The sequence below is a fragment of the Pleurodeles waltl genome, chromosome 5 (genome assembly GCF_031143425.1).
Source record: "Pleurodeles waltl isolate 20211129_DDA chromosome 5, aPleWal1.hap1.20221129, whole genome shotgun sequence".
NCBI lineage: Eukaryota > Metazoa > Chordata > Amphibia > Caudata > Salamandridae > Pleurodeles > Pleurodeles waltl.
Window position 1 is genome coordinate 1768392849 of NC_090444.1, and position 22289 is coordinate 1768415137.

The 22289-nt window shown below is 48.7% G+C and overlaps 1 protein-coding gene across 2 annotated transcripts in view; it reads right to left on the reverse strand.

Annotated features, from left to right (window-relative positions):
- Positions 1 to 22289, reverse strand: part of LBR (lamin B receptor) — a 489903-nt gene that overhangs the window by 276905 nt on the left and 190709 nt on the right. Inside the window, exon 5 of one of the 2 annotated variants that reach the window (XM_069236197.1) lies at positions 17632 to 17793. The exons of the other annotated variant lie outside the window; for it this stretch is intronic. Within the exon in view, the coding sequence (XP_069092298.1) occupies positions 17632 to 17793 (162 nt within the window). The remainder of the gene's footprint in view (positions 1 to 17631; positions 17794 to 22289) is intronic. 2 annotated transcript variants of the gene reach the window in all.

Genomic DNA, 22289 nt, shown 5'->3' on the forward strand with positions numbered 1-22289 from the left:
AGGTAGGGTGATAGACTGCCCTATATGAAAAGGAGTGACAACTTTCGGCAGAAAAGCAGCCATGGTTTTTAGTATCGATTTATCAGGGAAAAACATGGTAAATGGGGGCTTAACGGAAAGTGCTTGAAGCTCTCCAACTCTCCTAGCAGATGCAATTGCAATTAAGAAAACAGTCTTCAAGACCAAATATCTCAACGGACATGAATGCATGGGCTCGAAAGGCGAACCCATCAAGAACGTCAATACAAGATTCAAGTCCCACTGAGGCATGTGAAAGGGTGTAGGAGGAAACTTAGGGCCTGATTACAACTTTGGAGGACGGTGTTAAACCGTCCCAAAAGTGACGGATATACCACCTACCGTATTACGAGTTCCATAGGATGAAAATTAGTTACTTACCTGTAACTGCAGTTCTCCAGTATTGGTATCTTTCATAGATTCACATGCTTGAATCATCCCCGTCGTCGAGGTGGGAGCCTCACGGTAAATTTAAATATATAAAAAGCAGTAAGTCAGTAAAAATAAAACCAGTAGGCCCAAGTAGGCCTCATAAGGTATTTTACAGTCTATCCACTTTGTTTTGTGAAAAGACCCAAACTTGAGTATCAACCAATCAGGATTCAGCCCCTCCCAAACACTCCCAACAGAGGCTGAATTCCCTCAGATTTTCTATTAGGAGTGTGAAGTTTAATATCTGTATAATAGGGGAGCCTCTGAGGGGAGGAGGGTGGGTCGCATGTGAATCTATGAAAGATACCAATACTGGAGAACTGCAGTTACAGGTAAGTAACTAATTTTCTTCTCCAGTATTGGATCTTTCATAGATTCACATGCTTGAATCCGAGTAACGAGCAGTAATGTTTTCTTACTTACTGAATTACATTGACTGTAATTCCATCGTAATTCTATACGTGATGTGATTCACATTAGTTCAGTTTTAAATATGCACTTACATATAATTATATTTATATTCACAAACATACGAATATAAAAGCAATAAAATGTGTGTGGCCAGAAATCCTGACACAGTTTATGCTATTATTATGGAGAATACGACACGTTAAACAGTAGAAGAAAATGAACCATTAATGACCATACCTCGAGTGTGGTGGTGGGATGTGTAAGAGGCTCACCTTAACGAAATAGATGCCTCAGCACTGCTTGTCCCACTGCTGTATCAACCTGGTTTGTCTCCTCTAGACAGTAATGTCTTGTAAATGTGTGTTGGCTGGACCATGTTGCTGCTCTACAGATGCTATGTAGTGGTACACCTGCAAAGAGTGCCGCTGAAGTGGCTACCGATCTTGTAGAGTGGGCTCTCACCTTGGTGTGGAGCGGCTTTCCTGCTTTTGAATGGCAGAATTGAATCGCCAGGCCAATCCATCTTGCTAAAGTCTGTTTGGACACCGCGTGTCCCTTCTTTGTTCCGCCGAACGCTACAAATAATTGATCCGACTGGCGGATGGCCTGAGTTTTCTGTAGATAAAACTTTAAACATCTTTTAATATCGAGAGAATGTAATGTTTTTTCCGCCACTGTTTGCGGATTTGGAAAAAAGGTTTTTAAGATGACTGGTTCATTTAAATGAAATGTTGAGGGAACTTTCGGAATGAATTTAGGATTTGTCCGCAGGATGACACCTGAGTTTGTAAACTGGAGGAACGGCTGTTTGATGGTGAACGCCTGAATGTCACTGACTCTTTTTGCCGAAGTAAGAGCTAACAGTAACGCTGTTTTCCATGCGAGGAATTTTAGGTCAGCTTTGTGGATCGGCTCAAAAGGAGCTTTCATGAGTTGCATCAACACAACATTCAATGACCATAGAGGCGGGGGTTTCCTAATTGGCGGGAAGACCCGAAAAAGGCCCTTCATAAATTGTTTGACAATTCTTGTGGAACACAAAGAGAGTTTATCTGGTGATCTGCGGTATCTGGAGATTGCCGCCAGATGTATCCGTATGGAAGAATATGCAAGTCCTGATTTTGCCAGGAGCAGGAGATATGGAAGTATCTGTTCCGGAGTAGAAGATAAAGGATGTATATTTTCCGCTGCACACCAAACACAAAACCGTTTCCATTTAAGTCTATAGGTTTTGTTGGTAGTGTCAGCTCTAGCTTTTGCTAAGATGTCTCTACACTCTGGGGAGATTTTGAGATTTAAGTATTCATTGTGTTCAGGAGCCAAGCCGACAAATGAAGAGACGACGGATGTGGGTGTGTGACTTGTCCCTGGTGCATCGTTAAAAGAGTCGGACTCTGTCTGAGTGGTAGATGTGGTCGTTCGGAGAGCATGAGGAGCTCCGTATACCATATTTGTCTGGGCCATCTGGGAGCTATGAGTAGAAGTCGACACCCCTCCGTCTTCATTTTTCTGATGACTCTCGGAATGAGCGGGATCGGAGGAAAAGCGTAGGCATAAACTCCTGACCATCTCATCGAAAACGCATTCCCCCACGAATCTTTTTGGGGAAGCCAACTTGCGTAGAACTGGCATTTCTTGTTCTCGAGAGTGGCAAATAGGTCTAAGTTCGGTTTGCCCCATAATAGAAACAGGCCATTGAGAGTTTTCTGGTCTAGCTCCCACTCGTGATAAGGAATTACTGTCCTGCTCAAGGTGTCTGCTAGAACATTGATCTGTCCTGGCACATGCTCCGCTTTTAGTGAAATATTGTGTTTGATGGCCCATGTCCAAATTTGTTGGGCTAGCTGCGAGAGTTGTAGAGACCTTGTGCCTCCTTGCTTGTTTAGATAAAACATGCTGGTCATGTTGTCCGTCCGGATTAAGACGCTTGAACATTGTATCTTTGGCAAGAAAGCTTTTAGAGCTAAGTGTATTGCTTTGAGTTCTAGATAATTGATGTGGAGCTGGCTCTCTTGCGGATTCCAGATTCCGCTGATTTGCAGGTCCTGGCAATGTGCACCCCATCCTTCGAGAGAGGCATCCGTTGTTACTATGTAACTTGGTGTTTGAAGAAGAAAAGACAGCCCTTTTGAGAAATTGGTTGGAGTCGCCCACCACCTCATAGTGTTCTTCATTAGAGGCGTTATGCGAATCTTGTCTTCGAAGGAGCCGAGGACCTGTGTCCATTGTATGTCCAATTGCTCTTGCAGGGGTCGCATATGGAGTCTGCAATCTGGGACTAGCGGAATGCACGATGATATCATTCCGAGCAATGATTTGTAGATGCGGACTGAAACGAACTTTTTTCTGGATAGGTTGTTTGCCAACGAGGTTAACTTTTGTTTCCTCTCGTGTGATGGGTACGCTTTGCTGCGTACTGTGTCCAAAATTGCTCCCAAGAAACTCAATTCTTGTTTGGGGTATATCTGAGATTTCTGGTAGTTGACTACAAACCCCAGGCTGTGTAACAAATGAAGGCAATAGGAAATATGATTTGTTACTTGGAATTTTGAGGGTGCCTTTATAAGCCAGTCGTCCAGGTAAGGGAAGACCTGGATACCTGCCTGGCGAAGATGTGCTGCTACTGGAGCTAGCATTTTTGTGAAGATTCTGGGGGCTGATTTGAGACCGAATGGTAGAACCCGGAATTGGAGGTGCATACTTCCTACCCTGAACCTTAAAAATTTGCGATGGTTGCGATATATGGGGATATGAAAATAAGCATCCTGGAGGTCTAGGGATGCCATCCAATCGCCCGTGTTTAAGAGACGCAGGACATCCTGCAACGTTACCATCCTGAACGATTGTTTCTTTAGAAACTTGTTTAGTGCTCTCAAGTCCAGGATGGGGCGCCAGTCTCCTGAGGGTTTCTTGAGAAGGAAAAACCGGGAATAGAATCCCTTGTTCCTTTGAGATAAAGGGACTGGTTCTATTGCTCCTTTTGTTAGCATTATCCTTACTTCCCTGAGAAGTTGGCTCAACCTCAGAGGCGGTGTACCCGATGGTGGGACACTCTGTGGTGTTTGGATGAATTCCAGAGTATGACCTCTGGTCACCACATCTAGTACCCATCTGTCCGATGTTATAGCCTTCCACTTGGGGAAATAAGAATTGATGCGACCTCCGACCTTCAATATTGATTGGGGAGGTGTTGAGATTATCCGCTGGTCATTGCTTTCTGCCTGTATCTCTTGCTCGGGCAGCTCCTCTTCCTCTAGCCGGATGTTTGTAAGCTGCGGCTGGTGGTAATCGATAATGCTGCTGTTGTTGATGGTGCTGATGTCCTGGTCCTGTGGAGGAAGATGTATATTGTGACCTGTATTGTTGGTATCCACCTCGAAAGGAGTAATTACCTCTACCCCTTGCTCCACGAAAAGGTAGTTTTTTATATTGCAGGGTACCTAGGGATTTTGCCGTATCGGTATCCGTCTTGATAGCCTGCAGCATATCATCGACATGTTTGCCAAACAAACTCTCTCCATCGAAGGGCATGTCGAGAACACGAGTCTGGACTTCTGGTCTGAATGAAGTAGCTTTAAGCCACCCTTGTCTGCGCAGGACTGCTGCTCCAGCTAATTGTCGAAAGCCAGTGAGGGAAATATCTATTGCACTGTCTATTATCTCTGCGGAAACCCTTTCTCCCTCCTGCAAGACCTTTTTAGCCTCCACCTTGAGATCTTCTGGCAGTGAATCTACAAAAACGGACATGTCTGCCCACATCTGCCGATCGTATCTTCCCAGGATGGCGAGGGAATTTGCCGCTTTGACCGTTACTGCAGCAACCGAGGAGAATTTCTTACCAATATTGTCTAGTCTCCTTCCCTCTTTGTCTGGGGGAGACGCAATAGGTGTAGAGGGGTTTTTGGATCGTCGTTGAGCCGCCTGTGATATAACCGAGTCAGGTTTCGGTTGTGAGACTAAACAGGCCGGAGAATCATCTGGGGCCTTGTATTTTTTCTCTAGCCTTGGCATTTGTGAAGGCACTGTTGCCGGGTTTTTCATTGCCTTCAAACCCTCCTGCCACAAAAAATCCACAATAGGTATGGCTCTTACAGATCTCTTTGATGGCTCTTTAAAGTCATACAAAAAACACTCAGTTTCATGGGAAACAATTTCCAGGCCAAAACGTTTCGCCGCTCTCTCTATGATATTATGGAAACCTCCTATGTCTTCTGGAGGAGAATCCACTGGAGCTGCTGGAGGTGGAGATGGTGTGGGAACGAGATAGTCGTCCCATTCACTAGCAGCTGAATCTGCTAGCTCGCCCTCTTCCCTTTCGTCGTCCGACGAGAGGTAAGCTTCCGGAGCTTGGCTAGTTACAGGTCTACTAGCCTGAGGCGTTTCGGAAACATTAGTAGTTTGAGCTTGCTGGTAACTCTGAGGTCTAGGTGGCGTGGACTGAGTTGACGGTGGGAACCTTTTATAGTAGTCCTTCAACATATGTTGTAAATCTGTCACTAATGTGCTAGGCATAGCTAGAGGCGATGGTTGGTTTGTCTGTGGATAAGATGTTGAAGCATAACTATGCTGGTAATGTTGATCCTCTTCTTCATCAAACTCTTGACATTTGACATTTAGTTGGGACGGGCTACTAGCTGCCCCAAACATGCCTTGAACGTCATCATCCTCATCGTCTAAAAGATGTTGCGGTGGGTATGGCAGCACCTTACTTGGTGATGTATGCATCGGTAAAATGCCAGATGGCTTGTCCCCTATATTAATAAGGGAAAGGGGTAAGAATCTGGTGGAGTCCTCATGATGGTATGAGGAATGAGCTGGTGAAATGTCCAAAGGTTTGTAAACTGTTAATGCTGTGTTGATCGTCGGATCCATCGTCGACGGTTCCCTCGTCGACGGTTCCCTCGTCGACGGCTCCCTCGTCGACGGCTCCCTCGTCGACGGTACTGTCGTCAACTGTACTGTCGTCGACGGGTCTCTCGTCGACGGGTCTCTCGTCGACGCTTCCGTCCATGACTGCGTCTTTTCCTTAGTCGACGGTCCCTTCGTCGACGGGTATTTTAGCGACGACGGTCGCTTCGCCGACGTAGTTTGCGTAGATGGGAGTGCCCTGGATGATTTGTGAACCCAGGAAGCCTCCGCTGTCGACGATGTGGTTGCCGACGAAGCTCTTTTGAAGATTTTTGCAGTAATAATCGTCGTCGATGACAAAGGTGACGACGTCATAATCATCGGTGAGGATGGTGTTGTGAACGTCGACGATACCGTGGTCGCTGTTACCGTCGACACTGTCGTCGACAGGGCGGTCGTCGACGGTTGTTTTTTCACCAAAAAGAGTTTTTCTGACTCTTTTTGTGGTGACAGAGACAGGGATGGTTTCTTTGAGGTGCTTTTCCGGTGTAACGGCGTAGTAGGTTCTGAATGAACCTTTTTTGGTCCATGTTTAACTGTCTCTTCAGTTAAGACTTGTTTAGTCTTTTTGTGTATTTTTCTTGGTGGTTCATCCGCACCTCTATCTCTCTCACCTGTTCTTTTCTGAGGGCGAGAAGTTTGTGGTGACTCTTCGCTGTCTGATGAAGGATGCTCTATGGCTTTTTGTTTTTGCAGCCATAAGAGAAGTCTACCCTCTCGGTCTTTGAGGGTTTTTTGACTAAAGGTGCGACAGATTTTGCAGTCTCTCACCTTATGGTCTGGATGAAGGCAGTAAATACACTTCTTGTGGGGGTCATCAATATGTAGTCTCTTCTTCCCACAGTTGTCACAGTCTCTGAACAGACCCTTCTTTGCCTTTTCAGACATAGTAAAGTTGTAACTAGTTTCCTGAGAGAAAAAACAATCTTCAGTCAGAAAATAGGAAAAAAAAAAAAAACTGAGCAGAGCTCAGGGAGACTCCCTTCACACGACGTGCGGTAGAAAATCTGAGGGAATTCAGCCTCTGTTGGGAGTGTTTGGGAGGGGCTGAATCCTGATTGGTTGATACTCAAGTTTGGGTCTTTTCACAAAACAAAGTGGATAGACTGTAAAATACCTTATGAGGCCTACTTGGGCCTACTGGTTTTATTTTTACTGACTTACTGCTTTTTATATATTTAAATTTACCGTGAGGCTCCCACCTCGACGACGGGGATGATTCAAGCATGTGAATCTATGAAAGATCCAATACTGGAGAAATAATGGACTCGTAATACGGTAGGTGGTATATCCGCCACTTTTGGGACGGTTTAACACCGTCCTCCAAAGTTGTAATCAGGCCCTTAGTCACTAAACCTTTAAGAAACCTATTGACAATTGGAGACTTAAATAAAGATGGCTGGTCCGGAAGGCAAAGAAACACCGACAGAGCTGCCAAATATCCCTTAACTGTAGCTATCGCTCAGCCTTTCCTTGCCAAACTAAGAGCAAACAAAAGAATATCTGAAAGGTGGGCCTTCAAGGGATCTTTTTGGTTCTCTCCACACCAAACCACAAATTTTGCCCACCTACCGGCATAAATAGATTTAGTGGAGTGTCGCCTGGACGAGAGAATAACATCCACTACATCCGGTGGGAGAGAAAACGAACTCAGGTTGCCCTGTTCAATCTCCAGGCATGAAGGTGCAGGTTCTGGAGGTGGGGGTGTAGAACCTGCCCCTGCGACTGTGAGAGGAGATCTGCCCTGAGCGGGAGACGGAGCGGAGGGCACTGACAGAGTTGAAGAAGATCCGTATACCATACCCTTCTCGGCCAGTCCGGAGCCACTAAGTTGACTTGGGCCTGGTCTTGATGAATCTTCCTCAGAACTCGAGGAATCAAGAGTATGGGGGGAAATGCGTAAAGCAACTGCCGCTCCAGGACATCTGAAACGCACCCCCCAATGCTCCTTGCAACAGATACTGGAGGCTGCAGAACAACGGGCAATGCGCGTTTTCTCGAGTGGCAAATAAATCCACCTGAGGAGTACCCCACATCCCGAAGATGTGGAGGACTAGATCTGGATGGAGACGCCACTCGTGATCTATTGAGAAGTGATGACTGAGACCGTCCGCACGTACATTCAGAACTCCGGCCAAATGATTCGCTATTAAGCAAATCTGATGGTCCTGAGCCCAGGACCAGAGCCGCAGAGCTTCTCTCCAGAGAAGGTACGACCCTACTACTCCCTGCTTGTTTATATACCACATCGCAGTAGTGTTGTCCGTCAGGACCTGAACTGACTGACCGTGAAGGGAAGGGAGGAAGGCCTTGAGCGCCAAACGTACTGCCCGCAATTCCAACAGATTGATATGCAAACATCTGTTCCGCTGGAGACCAATGACCCTTGATCTCCAGGTCCCCCAGATGAGCTCCCCACCCTAGAGTGGAAGCATCCGAAATCACTGTGGCCACTGGAGGAGGCAGTGAAAACGGTTTTCCTTGGGAAAGGTTGCCGTCCTCTGCCCACCAAAGAAGATCCGCTACAGCGTCCTTGGAGATCTTTATTGAATCCCTGAGATCTCCTTTGTGTTGGAACCACTGCCTGCGGAGGCACCACTGAAGAGCCCTCATATGCCAGCGAGCGTGAGTGACTAACAGAATGCAAGAAGCAAACAGACCTAGCAGGCGTAAGACCTTGAGGACTGGAACTGCTGCTCCAACTTGAAACAACGGAATCAGCACCTGAATGTCCCGATCCCGCTGAGGCGGGGGGTAGGCCCGAAACAATGTTGTGTCCAGTACTGCCCCTATGAACAGGAGGCGTTGAGAGGGCTTCAGGTGAGATTTGGGCACATTTACAGAAAAACCCAGATCGAACAACAACTGGGTTGTCATTCGCAGATGAGACAACACAAGCTCTGGAGACTTGGCTTTGATCAACCAATCGTCCAGGTAGGGAAAAAACGCTACTTCCCTCCTTCTGAGATGTGCTGCAACAACTGACATCACCTTCATGAAAACCCGAGGTGCTGAAGTGAGTCCAAACGGAAGGCCAGCAAACTGGTAGTGTTGCGTTCCAACCACAAACCGGAGATACTTCCTGTGCGACTTGATTATCGGAACATGAAAGTACGGGTCCTGCAAGTCGACAGACACCATCCAGTCTCCTTCGTTCAACGCCAATAGCACCTGCACTAGGGTCAGCATTTTGAATTTTTCCTGCTTGAGGAACAAATTCAAAATCCTCAAGTCTAGGATCGGCCGTAATCGACCATCCACTTTGGGAATCAGGAAATATCTTGAATAACACCCCTGACCCCTTTCCTGCAACGGCACCAACTCTATTCCGCCCTTTGCCAACATGGTTATAACATCCTGTTGCAACAACAGAAGATGGTCTTCTGAACAAAAGGAGGGACGGGGGGGAAGGGAGGAGGGAACTCCTGAAAGGGGAGAGCATAGCCCTTTTCTACAATTCCTAGCACCCACGAGTCTGTTGTAATTGACCTCCATTTCTGCAGAAAAAGACTCAATCTTCCCCCTACAGGAGAAGTATGGATGATAAAGTGGGGAAAACTAGGGTTGGCTCTGCTGTTAACCACCAGAGGAGGATGAAAAAGAAGAGAGCTGCTGGGCTGGACCTCTAGCCCTATCCCGCCCTCTAAAGGCACGATAGGGCAGATTGGCAGGTTGCTGGGCGTAAGACTGCGACTTCCGAAAGGCAGAGCCTCGAATGAACCCCCGAAACCTGCGAAAAGGTCTATAAGGCGTTGTAGCAGAGGGCTGTAAGCCCAGGGACTTAGCTGTCGCCCAGCAGTCCTTAAACCGTTCAAGGGCAGAGTCCGCCTTGTCCCTAAACAACTTTTCCCCATCAAATGGAAGATCCATCAAGGTGGATTGAACATCTGAAGAAAATCCAGAAGAGGACCTTAACCAGGCATGCCTCCTAGTAGCCACAGATGTTCCCATGGCCCCAGCTATGGAATACAAGGTATCCAGGCCAGATTGTATAATCTGCTGTGCAGCAGCCTGCGCATCCATAAAAAGGGATCCAAACGATTTCTGCATCTCCTGTGGTAGTTCCCTCGCCATTTCTTTAACGGAGTCCATAAGGGCGTGGACGTATCTGCCCAGCACGCAGGTAGAATTAGTAGCTTTAAGCTTCTTTGAAGACGGCTCCATCCTCTTGGACTCCCTATCAGTTGGGACTCCAGGGAATGTCCCAGGAGCAGACTTCGCAGAACATGACGCCTGAACTACCAAGCTTTCCGGAGTTGGATGCCGTGACAGAAAAAACGGATCACCTGGTGCACCTCTATGTCTCCTCGCCACTGCCCTATTCACAGCGGGAGTTGTCACTGGCTTCTTACACAAGTACAAAATAGGCTCAGTCAAAGCCTCATTGAAAGGCAGCAAAGGGTCAACACTGGACGAAGAGGGATGTAGTACCTCTGTGAGCAGGTTAGTTTTTACCTCCGCCACAGACAAAGGCAAATCCAGGTACTCAGCTGCCTTCCTCACCACTGTATGGAAGGAAGTGGCCTCTTCAGTAAACTCCCCCAGAGACGCAATGTCCCACTCCGGGGAAGTATCCAGACCACTTGCAGTGGCAAGACCCTGGAACTCATCTGAAGGCTCGATCCCGCCCTCCTCAAGCTGTCTATACTCCTCCTCCTCCAGAAGTCTCAATGCCTTCCTCCGAGATCTAAGATGTGTTTCCAGGGCCGGCGTCGACAAAGAATCCATCGACACCGACGATCTCGAACCCCGAACAGGGCCAGGAAGGCTCCTAGGCTCATCCAGCGCCGGTGCCGGCACCAACACGAAGTCGGCTGATGACCTTCTCGAAGTCGATTGGCCGGAAGGTGATGGAGCCGGTCTGGATGGAGACAACAACGACGCCGGATGGAGTCGGTTGACGTGAAGGAGAATCCACCGTCACAAGTGGAAGACTCCTGCCAGGGGAGACCCTTGGCGCCGAACCGCCAGTCTCTGTAGGGCAGAAGGGCATGAATAGAGCCGCCCTGTCCAGCACCGGCGAGCCCATATTAAACGCCAATGGCCCCGTGGGACCCGCCCGTGCACCAGCAGGGGCCATGGATTGGAAGACGGCATACATCGCATTCAAAAATGCATCCGGATCCGTCCCTGGAGCCGGGAAAGCCGGGTACTGTTGTGCAGATGTCTGCTGAACATCAGGCTCCCTCGACGCCGCAAAAACTGAGGGCTATAATGAACGACCTCAAAAACAGACGGCGCCGGCGACAACGCCGGACTCTCAGGCTGAGGCGTGACAGTAGGACTCATCTCCCATGTCTTCTGGCGTCATGATGATCGAAACCTCGACCTCGATCGGCTCCGCTCCGAATGGCGCAGAGAGTCATGATGACGCCGCTTCTTATGCCTTTTGGGAGAAGTATGGGAGGAATCCTTTTTATGGCCCTTTTTCTTCACTTTAGCCAAGAAGAGCTTCGCCTCACGCTCCTTCAGAGCTTTTGGATTCATGCTCTGGCACGAAGAGCATCCTTCCACATCATGCTCAGAACTAAGGCACCAAATACAGTCCGAATGGGGGTCGGTCACTGACATCCGACCTCCGCATTCTCTACACGGCTTGAAACCGGACTTTTTTGGAGGCGACATTGTAACCACCAAAAAGCGTTACAGTTATCAACGAGCCAGGAAGAAAAACCGTAGGTGTCGAAGGCACGGAAAACTGACGTCAGTACGCCAACGAGGACCTCTTATTGGAACGTTGACGTCAGACGGAGTCACGTGGAGCCGTGCCATTATGACGTCCTTGTCGACGTGGGCAGCTAGGAAGAAGACTTTCCGTTGGATGCTGACGCAAGGGACGAATTCATAAAGGTGAGGAATCCACAGGTAGTTGTATCCATCAGAAAGTATGGGGCACGGTTCAAGGCAGCACCAACAGGTCACCTCGGGAGCTCGTGGGCATCCAGGTGTAGAGGTGCTTTACAATTGCCGGTACCCCATTGGCTTCAATTGAAAACGGTCCTGGGGAAAAGAAGCTGCAGGTAGGGACTGGAAGGACAGTCCGACTGAACCAACAGAGAGGCTCACATATTGCGATGCTCGGGATGAAGGGACAGCTTTGGTCCTTGTCTCCTTAGGTCTGGGTCAGCGGAGTGCAGAGTTGTCCTGAGGTGTTGGGTCTTTGTCACCAAAGGCGGTCGCAATAGAGGGGGCCTGCAGAAAGAGGCTGTAGGTGGCTTCGGGAAATCCACAGGTGCAAATCTAAAGGTGGGCTTGTGTCCTGTAGGGCCTGGGAGCCACTCTGGCACTGTTGGCCCATTTTAGTTTGGACTAGGGGGCACGAGTGCAGTTGTAGTTTCCAATGTAGGTTTTTTTGGTGGTCCGTAGTGCAAAGTCATTCTTTGGTGCCTGCAGGGTACAAGGAATTAACTCTGCTACTCCATGCGAGATCCTGGTGCTTCTCGAAGTGCTGGCAGTCCTCCCAGGCTTTCAGGAGACAGAACAGCTGCAGGACGAGTCATCTTTGTCGAGGACTGCAGGCAGGCTGGCAGTCGGGGCCAAGTCTGTAGCTTCTACGCTGTTGTTGCTTTTTCCTGCATTTTGGTGTTCTTCTTGGGTCCAGAGAATGTGTCTTTTGGTGTAGGAGATCCACCTAAATACTCAATTTAGGAGAATTTAAGGGTGTGTAGGGTAGTAGCAAATGGGGTGACTACAACCCTTACATGACCACTTCCTATGGGGAGGATTTCTAATTGTACAAGGTGAAACCCGAGCATATGGCCACCTCTGTAGGGGAGGCAGTGGCTTCCTGCCAGTCTTCATCCTCAATATACGCTACATTGTGGGTCCAGAGCACTCAGGTGTGTCAAGGACTCGGGTGTTGTCTTCATATAAGGAGATATTATCTTCCCATTTTTTGGCCCATTGCAAGCTCCGGACCAGTATGTCCTGTCTTATCCAGGCCCCCAAGGGTTCCACTGCTAAAGTAAACAAATTAAACGCACTTAATATGTATAGTGGTAATAGGCATAGAAATCAATGGAAAACAGTGCAAATGCTAATAGATAATAGTAACCCAGGGGGAGCCCAAACCATATACTAAAATAAAATGGAATGCGAACACAAGACCTCCACCTAGATAAGTGGAATGTGTAGAGGGGGGAGCTGGGAGTACTAGAAAACCACAGAGGAAAGTAATAAAGTACGACCAGGAAAGCATGCTAAATCACTGGAATTAACCCAAACCACCCAAAAGGAAAGAAAAAGAAAAAAGAAGACGCCCAGACAACACTGCAAGAAACCAGAGGTGGATTCCTGAAAAAGAAGACCTGTGGAGAGAGGGGACTAAGTCCATAAGTCACAGTGGAGTCCGGGAGGACTAGGAGCTACTACCCACCCAGCTGTACTTGCAAGAGTTGGTCGACTGTGAGGAAGAATAGGTCAGAATGGCAGCCCTAGGAGCTGAAGAAGAGTTCCTAAAGGATACAGAAGATGCCACACACTGGAATAAAGTTTGCAGACGGGTGTCTGTGAAGGAATTCCACCAACAAGCCCCGGCAAAGGCAAACTCACGGTTAGCGGAAAAGTGGTGCTGCTGGGGACCAGCAAGGACCAGGGGGACTAAATCCAGGAGGGGGAGTCACAGGGGACCCTCAGTGTCGCAGAGTTCACAGGAACGGAGGCAGCACCCCCAAGAGTCCTATATGATTGGGAAACACAAATGTTGCAGAAGGAGCCCACGCAGCACTACAGGAAGGGATCCCACATCGCAGGAGAACTACGCAGAGGGCTGTGCGTCGCAGGAAAGAGTGCTGGGGACTAGAGCTACATGTCGCCTGAAGATTGGAGGAGATGCAAACAAGCCTTGGGAGCTGCAAGAGACACAGTGCATGTGGTACTGTCCTGCGTGGGAAAGCATGGGCTTACCTCCAGCAAAGCTGGACAGCTAGCAGAGAAGCCCAATAGGACTACTCCGGACCACCAACCATGAAGCTGGACCCATGCAGCTCAAGATGAGGGGAGATCCACGCAGCCGGTTGTCGTAGCAGCAGGTGCCTGTGGATGCAGGGGAATGATTCCTTTACTCCAAGGGAGAGTCCTTCTTTCTTGTACAGGCTGAAGAGTTGCTGTCTTCTGAGGATGCACAGCCGGGGAAATGTTGCAAAGCTGGCAGGAGCCGTGGAAACAAAGTTGCAGAAGAGTCTACTTCATGGGTTGTAGCGTTGTCGGTTCCTGGAGGGTTCAGTCGCAGTTCCAGTGGCCAGAAGTCGAAGTGGAGGTTGAAGAGTAATCCTGGTGAAGTCTTGGAAGCCGAGTCTGAGGACCCATCCAAGAGAGACCCTAAACAGCCCTGAAAGGAGGATTGGTCACCTACCCAGGTAAGCACCTATCAGGAGGGTGCTCTGATGTCACCTGCTCGGCTTGGCCACTCAGATGCTCCCAGTGTTCCCTGCCAACCTTGGAAACAAGATGGCAGAACCCAGGGCCCTCTGGAGGAGCTCTGAGCACCAGCCAGAGCAGGGACTGGGGGTTCCTGAACCGGTGTGGACTGCTTTATGCACAGAGGGCACCAAATGTGCCCTTCAAAGCATACCAGTGACTTGGGGAGGCTACCTCACACCTATTTCCTAAGGGAGAGGGGGTTACCTCCCTCTCCCAAAGGAAATCCTTTGTTCTGCCTCCCTCGGCTTGAAACCTGTTTGAGGGGAGGCAGCAGCTTGGGCTGCCTGGAAAAACCCTGTAAGACTGGTGGTAGCAATGCTGGGGGTCCCCTAAGGAGCCCCCAGAGTACATGGAATCATAATACCAATACTTGCAATATTATTGGGGTATGATTCAGACATGTTTGATACCAAACATGCCTAGGTCCTGAGTTACCATTATGAAGCTGGACACAGGTAGTGATTTATGTCCAGTATACGTATAAAATGGGGTCCCCACACTCACAAAGTCCAGGAGAATGGAGATGGAATTTGTGGGGGCACCTCTGCTAGAGAAACCCCCAGTATCCATTGATTAGCACTGGAGACCAACCTCTGGCACCACGTGTACTGACCATGGAAGCAGTGCGTCTTCATTCCCCAAACCCCCAGTCTCCATTGATTAGCATTGGGCACTGACTTTGATCTCTGCACCCAGCCGTCCCTGTGTCACTGTGGGTGCACTCTTTGTACCAAACTGAACCTTGCCCGGTGCAAGTCTAAAACCCTGAAGACTGGGATCGCAAGTCGTGTATTTACCTGGGCACTGCTAGTGCAGGGGTGCCCTCACACACAAGTACTTGCACCCCACCCTCTGGGCTAGGACGGCCTGCCATAGGGGTGACTTGCAGTGACCTAGTGCAGCGACCTGGTAGTGAAAGGGTGCATGCACCCTTTCACACAGGCTGCAATGGCAGGCCTGCAGAACACTTTGCATGGGCTCCCTATGGGTGGCATAATACATGCTGCAGCCCATAGGGATCCCCTGGTACCCCAATGCCCAGGGTACCTAGGTACCATACACTAGGGACTTACATGGGGACACCAGTAGGAGGAATGTGGGGTGAAAAAGGTTCCAGCAACCATGTTTACAAGGACAGAGCATAATCACTGGGGTCTTGGTTAGCAGAATCCCAGTGAACAGTCAAACACACTGACAAACAGGCAAAAAGTGGGGGTAACCAAGCTAGAAAGAGGCTACTTTCCTAGACCCTGACCGCAACCTGCCAGGTAAGCTGTTTCCGACGCCAAGACACCCCTACACCCGGAGCCCCTGGGCCTTGGGGAACTGGACCGTCGATGTCCCTACGACCTCTGGCACCTCAACTTACCAGGACAGCTGTGAGTTGACCTCTACCAAACTCTGCCCACGAGCCTGCAGTCAATTTCTTAAAGTAATCTCCTCCACTGAATAACACTTGGCGTCCGACACTGTGTTGGTCCTCTGCTCCCAGCCGCTCCTGTGTCGCTGAGGGTGTATGTTTGGTGCTACTTTGTGGGCCCCTCCCCTGTACTCACCTTTATCGCAGGAGATAGACCCATGACCCTGCTCTACTCACCTGTAAATTCTGCTGCAGCAGATACCCAGTCTCCATTAGATAACATTAGGTGCCCGACACTGTGTTGGCACTCTGCACTCAGTCGCCCCTCTACCGCTCAGATTGTAAGTTTGGTGCTGCCTTGTGTCCACCTTGGTGCTTGCCTCAATCCCCGGAGACCAATCTCTGGCACCACGTGTACTGACCATGGAAGCAGCGCGTCTTCATTACCTAAACCCCCAGTCTCCATGATTAGCATTGGGCACTGACTTTGATCTCTGCACCCAGCCGTCCCCGTGCCACCGTGGGTGCACTCTTGGTACCAAACTGAACCTTGCCCGGTGCAAGTCTAAAACCCTGAAGACTGGGATCGCAAGTCGTGTATTTACCTGGGCACTTCATAGAGAGCCAGCTTCCGACACAAACGCTCTTTTAGGGTCCAGAAGGTGGAGTCGTTCCTCTTCTTCAGAGAGATGTGGAGGAGCGCAAAAGGTGAGCAATGGGGTCATCACTTCTGGAAGGAAAGAGGCCCTAGTACGAAGCACCACTTTGTAAAGAAAAACAGTCAAATAGGGAGGCTTGGATGACAAAGCCTGCAGTTCACTCTGCTCCAGGCAGATGTTATTGCCACTAGAAAGGCTGTCTTAATGCTAAGTAGCCGGAGGGGACAATTGTGCAGTGGATAAAAGGGTGCCCACATGAGAGCCAAATTAAGGTCCCACTGTGGTATGATAAAGGGCGAAGGGGGAAAACATATATGCAAACCCTTTGAGAAACCTATTTACAACAGGGGACTTAACTAAAGAGGGATTGTCAGGCAGAGCAGAGCGATAGTCCTTTAAAGTACCCAGAGCAGAGCCCTGCTGGGAAAGGGAAAGAATGAAGAGAAGAATATCAGAAAGAGAGGCAGAAAGAGGGTCGATAGACTTTTCTATACATTATAATACAAACTTTTGCCATCAGCAGGAAAACTGTCTGGGTGGAGTGACCCCTGACTGCAAGAATAATATTACAGAGTTCGAAAGAAAGGTCAAAGACTGTCAATTGTCGCTGCTCAATCTCCAAGCAAGAAGGTGGAGAGTTGACAGGTTCCAGTGGAGGACCCTCCCCGGCTGCTGCGACAGAAGATCTGAAGGGCAAACTTGTTCAGTGAATAGATGCTCATTTTCAGAAGCTCGGCATACCAGACTCTCCATGCCCAGTCCAGTGCCACAAGAGGAATTTGGGCCTGGTTGTTCCTGATCTTCTTGAGAATCCTGGGAAGGAGTGTTATGGGTGGAGCAGCCTACATGAGGCCTAAACTCTACTCGAGATAAAAAACATCTCAGAGCGATAGCAGTCTTGGAAACCCGAACACAAAATAATTGCTGACATTGCGCGTTCTCTTCAGATGCGGATCTAACCAAGGCTCTCCCCACTGCTGAAAAGAGTCCTTGCGCCGCCTGCGATCCGCTTGGCATTGACGGCTGAGCTCACCTGCTGTAGCGTTCAGAGACCCTGCCAGGTATTTAACCACCAGGGTTATGCCCTGCTGCTCCAGCCATGTCCAGAGATGCAGGGCCTCTTCACAAAGGGTCTACGAACCCACCCTCTTTGCTTTTTCTAATACCACATGGCATTGGTGTTCTCCATGAACACCTGCACTATCTTCCCATTGACAGAGGGGAAAAAAAGGCTTTTTATGCCAGCCAGATCGCACAGAGCTCTAGTAGGTTGATGTGGAGTCTGGACTCTGATCCCTTCCTCTCCCAGATAGTCGCCCGACCCTAGGCGTGACACATCTGTCTCTACTGTCCGATCAGGGTGGGGAAGGGAAAGGGGTCTGCCTCTGACCCAACTGCAGTTCATTAGCCACCACAACATACCTTTTGCCGTTCCCTTTGAGATCTGGAACATGTCAGAGAGATTCCCTTGATGCTGCGACTACGGGAAACTTTAGGTCCTACTTCAGATCCCGCATATGCCATCTGCCACATGTCACCAGCTGGATGCAGGAGGCCATGATGCACAGTAGCCTCTGAGTCAGTCTGAGTGTGAACAACAATAGGAAAAGAAGTCAGCAAGAAAACAAAAATCACAATGGGCTCATTCTCCAATCACAAAAGCAGCAGAATGTGTCTGTGTTATCCGTTTGGGAGTGAAGAGATGTCCCAAGTAGTGGCCGAGCCAAAGATAATCAAGTTTGCAAGAAAAGGCAGATCTCTGAGTACTGCCTGTGCCACTGAAAATGCATAGTAGAAAACTGGAAGGTCAGTGCGACCAAGGTGGTTTGGCACTCCAGCACCTCAATCAACCCCATTGGCCATGGTTCAGTCACATAATAAGGTGGGCTGGCAACAAGGTGTGTGTGGCTGTTATTAATGTTAGTTGCTGTGTGTATAGACTGCTCCCAGAAGGTTTCCAGTCGGACACTGCTAAATAATTCAAGCAGGAGAACTGATGAAAGAACCAAAGCTGGAGAACCACTGTTACAAAAGGATAAGTTACTTACCTGTAAATCCTAGTTCTCTTCCAGGGGTATCCTCATCAAAGTCATAAACATTGAATATTCCCGCCCTTGTGCGGGGACCCCGGAGCATATATAAAATATATACACATTATACATGTGTAACAAACAGTCATGCAGGCTATCATGTTAAAAACAGGCTAAAATGCTTTATTTCTATGAAGTTTTTTTTTTTTTTTTTTTTTTTTTTAAATACTACAATAGAGCATAAATAAGTACCCAAGCTCCTAAAACTAGGCTTGGGGAAGTAAGCAGTAGCAAACTCTAGTGAAAAAATAGAGAAAACTGCATTGAAAAACAATGAAGCATTCTTAGCCAATAGGCTGCATGTAGGTTAACACAGGAGAACCATAAAAACTTTGGCACTGTGCCTTTAAGACCCTGAGCACCTCCAGTATCCCACCATGCCTCAGGGGTGAAGGAAAGGTGACAGTTGGTTCACAGTTAGGTCAGTTCTTTTTACGGTGACAATTTGTATAATTGAATCAAAATACTGTCTGTCCTGCACTTCCAGTAGACGTGTGTCCGGGGAGGAGGGTGGGTTGTTTATGACTTTGATGAGGATACCCCTGGAAGAGAACTAGGATTTACAGGTAAGTAACTTATCCTTCTCTTCCAGGGGATCCTCATCAATAGTCATAAACATTGAATAGATTAGCAAGCCCATCCCTAAACCCAGCGGACTGTCCGATAGAAGTGCAGGAATAGACATGTCTTACGCAAATAAATTCCTTAGAGAGGCCTGCCCCACTTGGGCATCCGCTCTTGCATCTGAGTCTAAACAATAATGCCTTGTAAAAGTATGTACAGACTTCCATGTAGCAGCCTTACAAATCTCAGATATAGGAACATTGTTAAGGAGAGCAGCTGTAGCCGCTTTTCCCCTTGTGGAATGCGCTCTAGGCCGCGCTAGCAATTGTCTATTAGCTAGCTGGTAAGTATTAACAATACAAGAGACTATCCATCTTGATATTGTTCGCTTAGATGCTGCTTCTCCTGTCCTTAAATGACCATAGTTCACAAACAAGCGGTTAGAGTTTCTAATCGATTTTGTCTTGTCCAGATAAAATTTCAGCACTCTTTTCAAGTCTAATGAGTGCAATGCTTTCTCAGCCGGAGTTTCCGGATTGGGAAAGAACGTCGGTAAAGTTATGGTCTGATTAATATGGAATTCTGACACCACCTTCGGAAGGAAAGATGGGTGAGTTCGCAGAACTACTCTATTGTCATGAAAAACCGTGTACGGTTCTTTTGCAGACAAGGCCTGGATCTCACTGACCCTCCTCGCTGAAGTAATGGCCACCAGAAAAGCCGTTTTCCACGTAAGGTGTTGTACGGAAGCCTTATGGATAGGCTCGAAAGGAGGGCCCATAAGTTTTGCTAGGACTATGTTCAGTTCCCACGGAGGAGAAGGCCTCCGAATTGGCGGAAAAACTTTCTTCAAACCTTCTAAGAAATCCTTGACTACAGGTTTCGTAAAGAAGGATTCCTGAGAAGGTGACTTGCGATAGGCAGTAATAGCAGACAAATGTACCTTAATAGATGATACCTGCAGACCGGATTTCGCTAGGTGAAGCAAATAGGACAGTATGACGTCCTCCTGCGCCCGTATGGGATTATGGCCTTGCTGACAGCACCATATGTAGAATCTCTTCCACTTAAAAGCGTAGGAACGCCGCGTGGAAGGCCGTTTGGACTCTTTCAAGATGTTCATGCACTCCTGCGAAAGTCCTAGGTGCCCATACTGCAGGAATTCAGGAGCCATGCTGTTAAGCTCAGAGAGGGTAGGTTGGGATGCAGAATCCTGCCCTCCATTCTGCTCAGAAGATCCGGTCTGCACGGCAGCCTCCTGTGAGGTTTTTCCGACAGGTTGAGGAGATCCGTGTACCAGAATTGTCGAGGCCATTGTGGCGCTATAAGAATCATTCTGGTCCTGGATCCGTAAAGTTTGCTGATCACTGCCGGAATGAGGGGAATCGGAGGAAAAGCGTAAAGAAATGTCCCTGACCAGTCGATCAACAGGGCATTCCCTCGAGATCCTGGACGGTAGAACCTGGATGCGAAGTCTGGGCATTTCCTGTTTACATCGTCTGCGAAGAGGTCCAGTTGAGGCCGACCCCATTGCGCGAAGATGTATTCTGCGACTTCGTCGTGCAGGACCCAATCGTGAACGTCCTCCAGGTGTCTGCTTAGAAAGTCTGCTTCTACGTTCTGCTGACCTGGCAGGTGAACTGCTGTGATTGACATTCCTCTGGCCAGGAGCCAATGCCATATCGCTTGGGACTCTCGTGAAAGGGGTAGGGATCTCGTTCCCCCTTGTTTGTTCAAGTAATACATCGTGGTTGTATTGTCCGTCTGTATCAATAGAGTTTTCCCCTGAATTAGCGGTGTGAAAGACTTGAGAGCCAGATGGACCGCTCTGAGTTCTAGCAGATTGATGTGGTACTGCTTCTCCTTGTCTGACCACAGACCCTACGCTTGAAAAGGACCCAGATGAGCCCCCCATCCCTGAAGAGACGCATCCGTTACCAGAGTGTCGGATGGAAGTACCTGGTGAAACGGAGCGCCCACTGACAGGTGAGGTCTGTGCATCCACCATCTCAATGACTGCAGCGCTACCTCCGGTAGCCGCATTGTGTCTTCCCAGCGACCTGTTCTTTGGCTCCAATTGGTCTCCAATGCCTCTTGGAGGGGTCTCATGTGGAGTCTGGCATTTGGGACAATAAAGATGCACGATGCCATGGAGCCCAGTAGTGATGTCACCTGACGTGCCGTAGGTGCGCTGGCTCTCAACAGGTCCTGGCACTTCATGTTTATTGAGGACAGTCGTTCCTCCGAAGGATACACTTTTTGTAGTTCTGTGTTTATGATAGCTCCTAGGTAGTGAAGACTCTGCGTTGGAGTCAAGGTTGACTTCTGGTAATTGACCTGAAGACCTAGAGCTTCGCAAACTCCTAGTACAATGTCCCGATGGCTTCTCGCCTGCTCCGGAGAAGAAGCCTTTAGTAGCCAGTCGTCTAGGTATGGATATATGTATATCCTTTGTCTTCGTAGATGCGCCGCCACCACTGCCATACATTTCGAGAAAACTCTTGGAGCAGATTTCAGGCCAAAGGGTAGAACCCTGAACTGGTAATGCTGTAACGCTACTCGAAAGCGCAGGAATTTTCGATGCTTTGGAGCTATTGGGATGTGGAAATACGCATCCTGCAGGTCGATGGAGCACATCCAGTCTCCCTGATGCAGTTGAGGGAAAATTTGGTGAAGCGCTAGCATTCTGAACTTCTGCTTTCTTATGTATTTGTTCAGCAGTCTTAGATCCAGGATTGGCCTGAAAACGCCCTCTTGACCCTTCTTTGCTACTAGAAAGTAACGGGAGTAGACCCCCTTTCCTCTGTGGGCAGGTGGAACCCTTTCTATGGCATTCTTTCTTAGGAGGGCGAGAGCCTCCTTGCGTAGCAAGGTGAGATGAGCCGGATTGTGTTTGGTTGGTGGCAAGTGTGGTGGAGGCTGCTTGAAAAGGAGAGAATAGCCATGTTCGACAATATTGAGCACCCATTTGTCTCTTGTGATAGAGTGCCACTCGTGAAGATGAGCAATAATACTTCCCCCCACCGGAGTGGTGTACAGTGTCGAGGGAAGCGAGACTTCATTGCTTAGTGGGTACTTTTGGAGTGGACTGTTGAGGTCTACTTGACCCTCGCTCCCTTGTGTTTCTTCGCTGAAACAGAGGGCGTCCCTGTCGTTGCTGAGACCTTTGCGACCAATGAGGGGTTTGAACCCTCTGTTGGAAAGGGCGTCTATCATACGGTCTGTACCTCCGCCTGAAATCTTTCCTTCTTTCGAGGCCTACCGCCTTCATGGTATCCACCTCGGTCTTCATGCGGGCCATCTCTTCGTCTGCATGGGCACCGAATAGAGAATTCCCGGCAAATGGGAGATTCAGGATATGTTGTTGTGCCTCCTGTTTCAAGCCAGTGAGCCTCAGCCAGGAAGATCTCCTCGCACAGATACCAT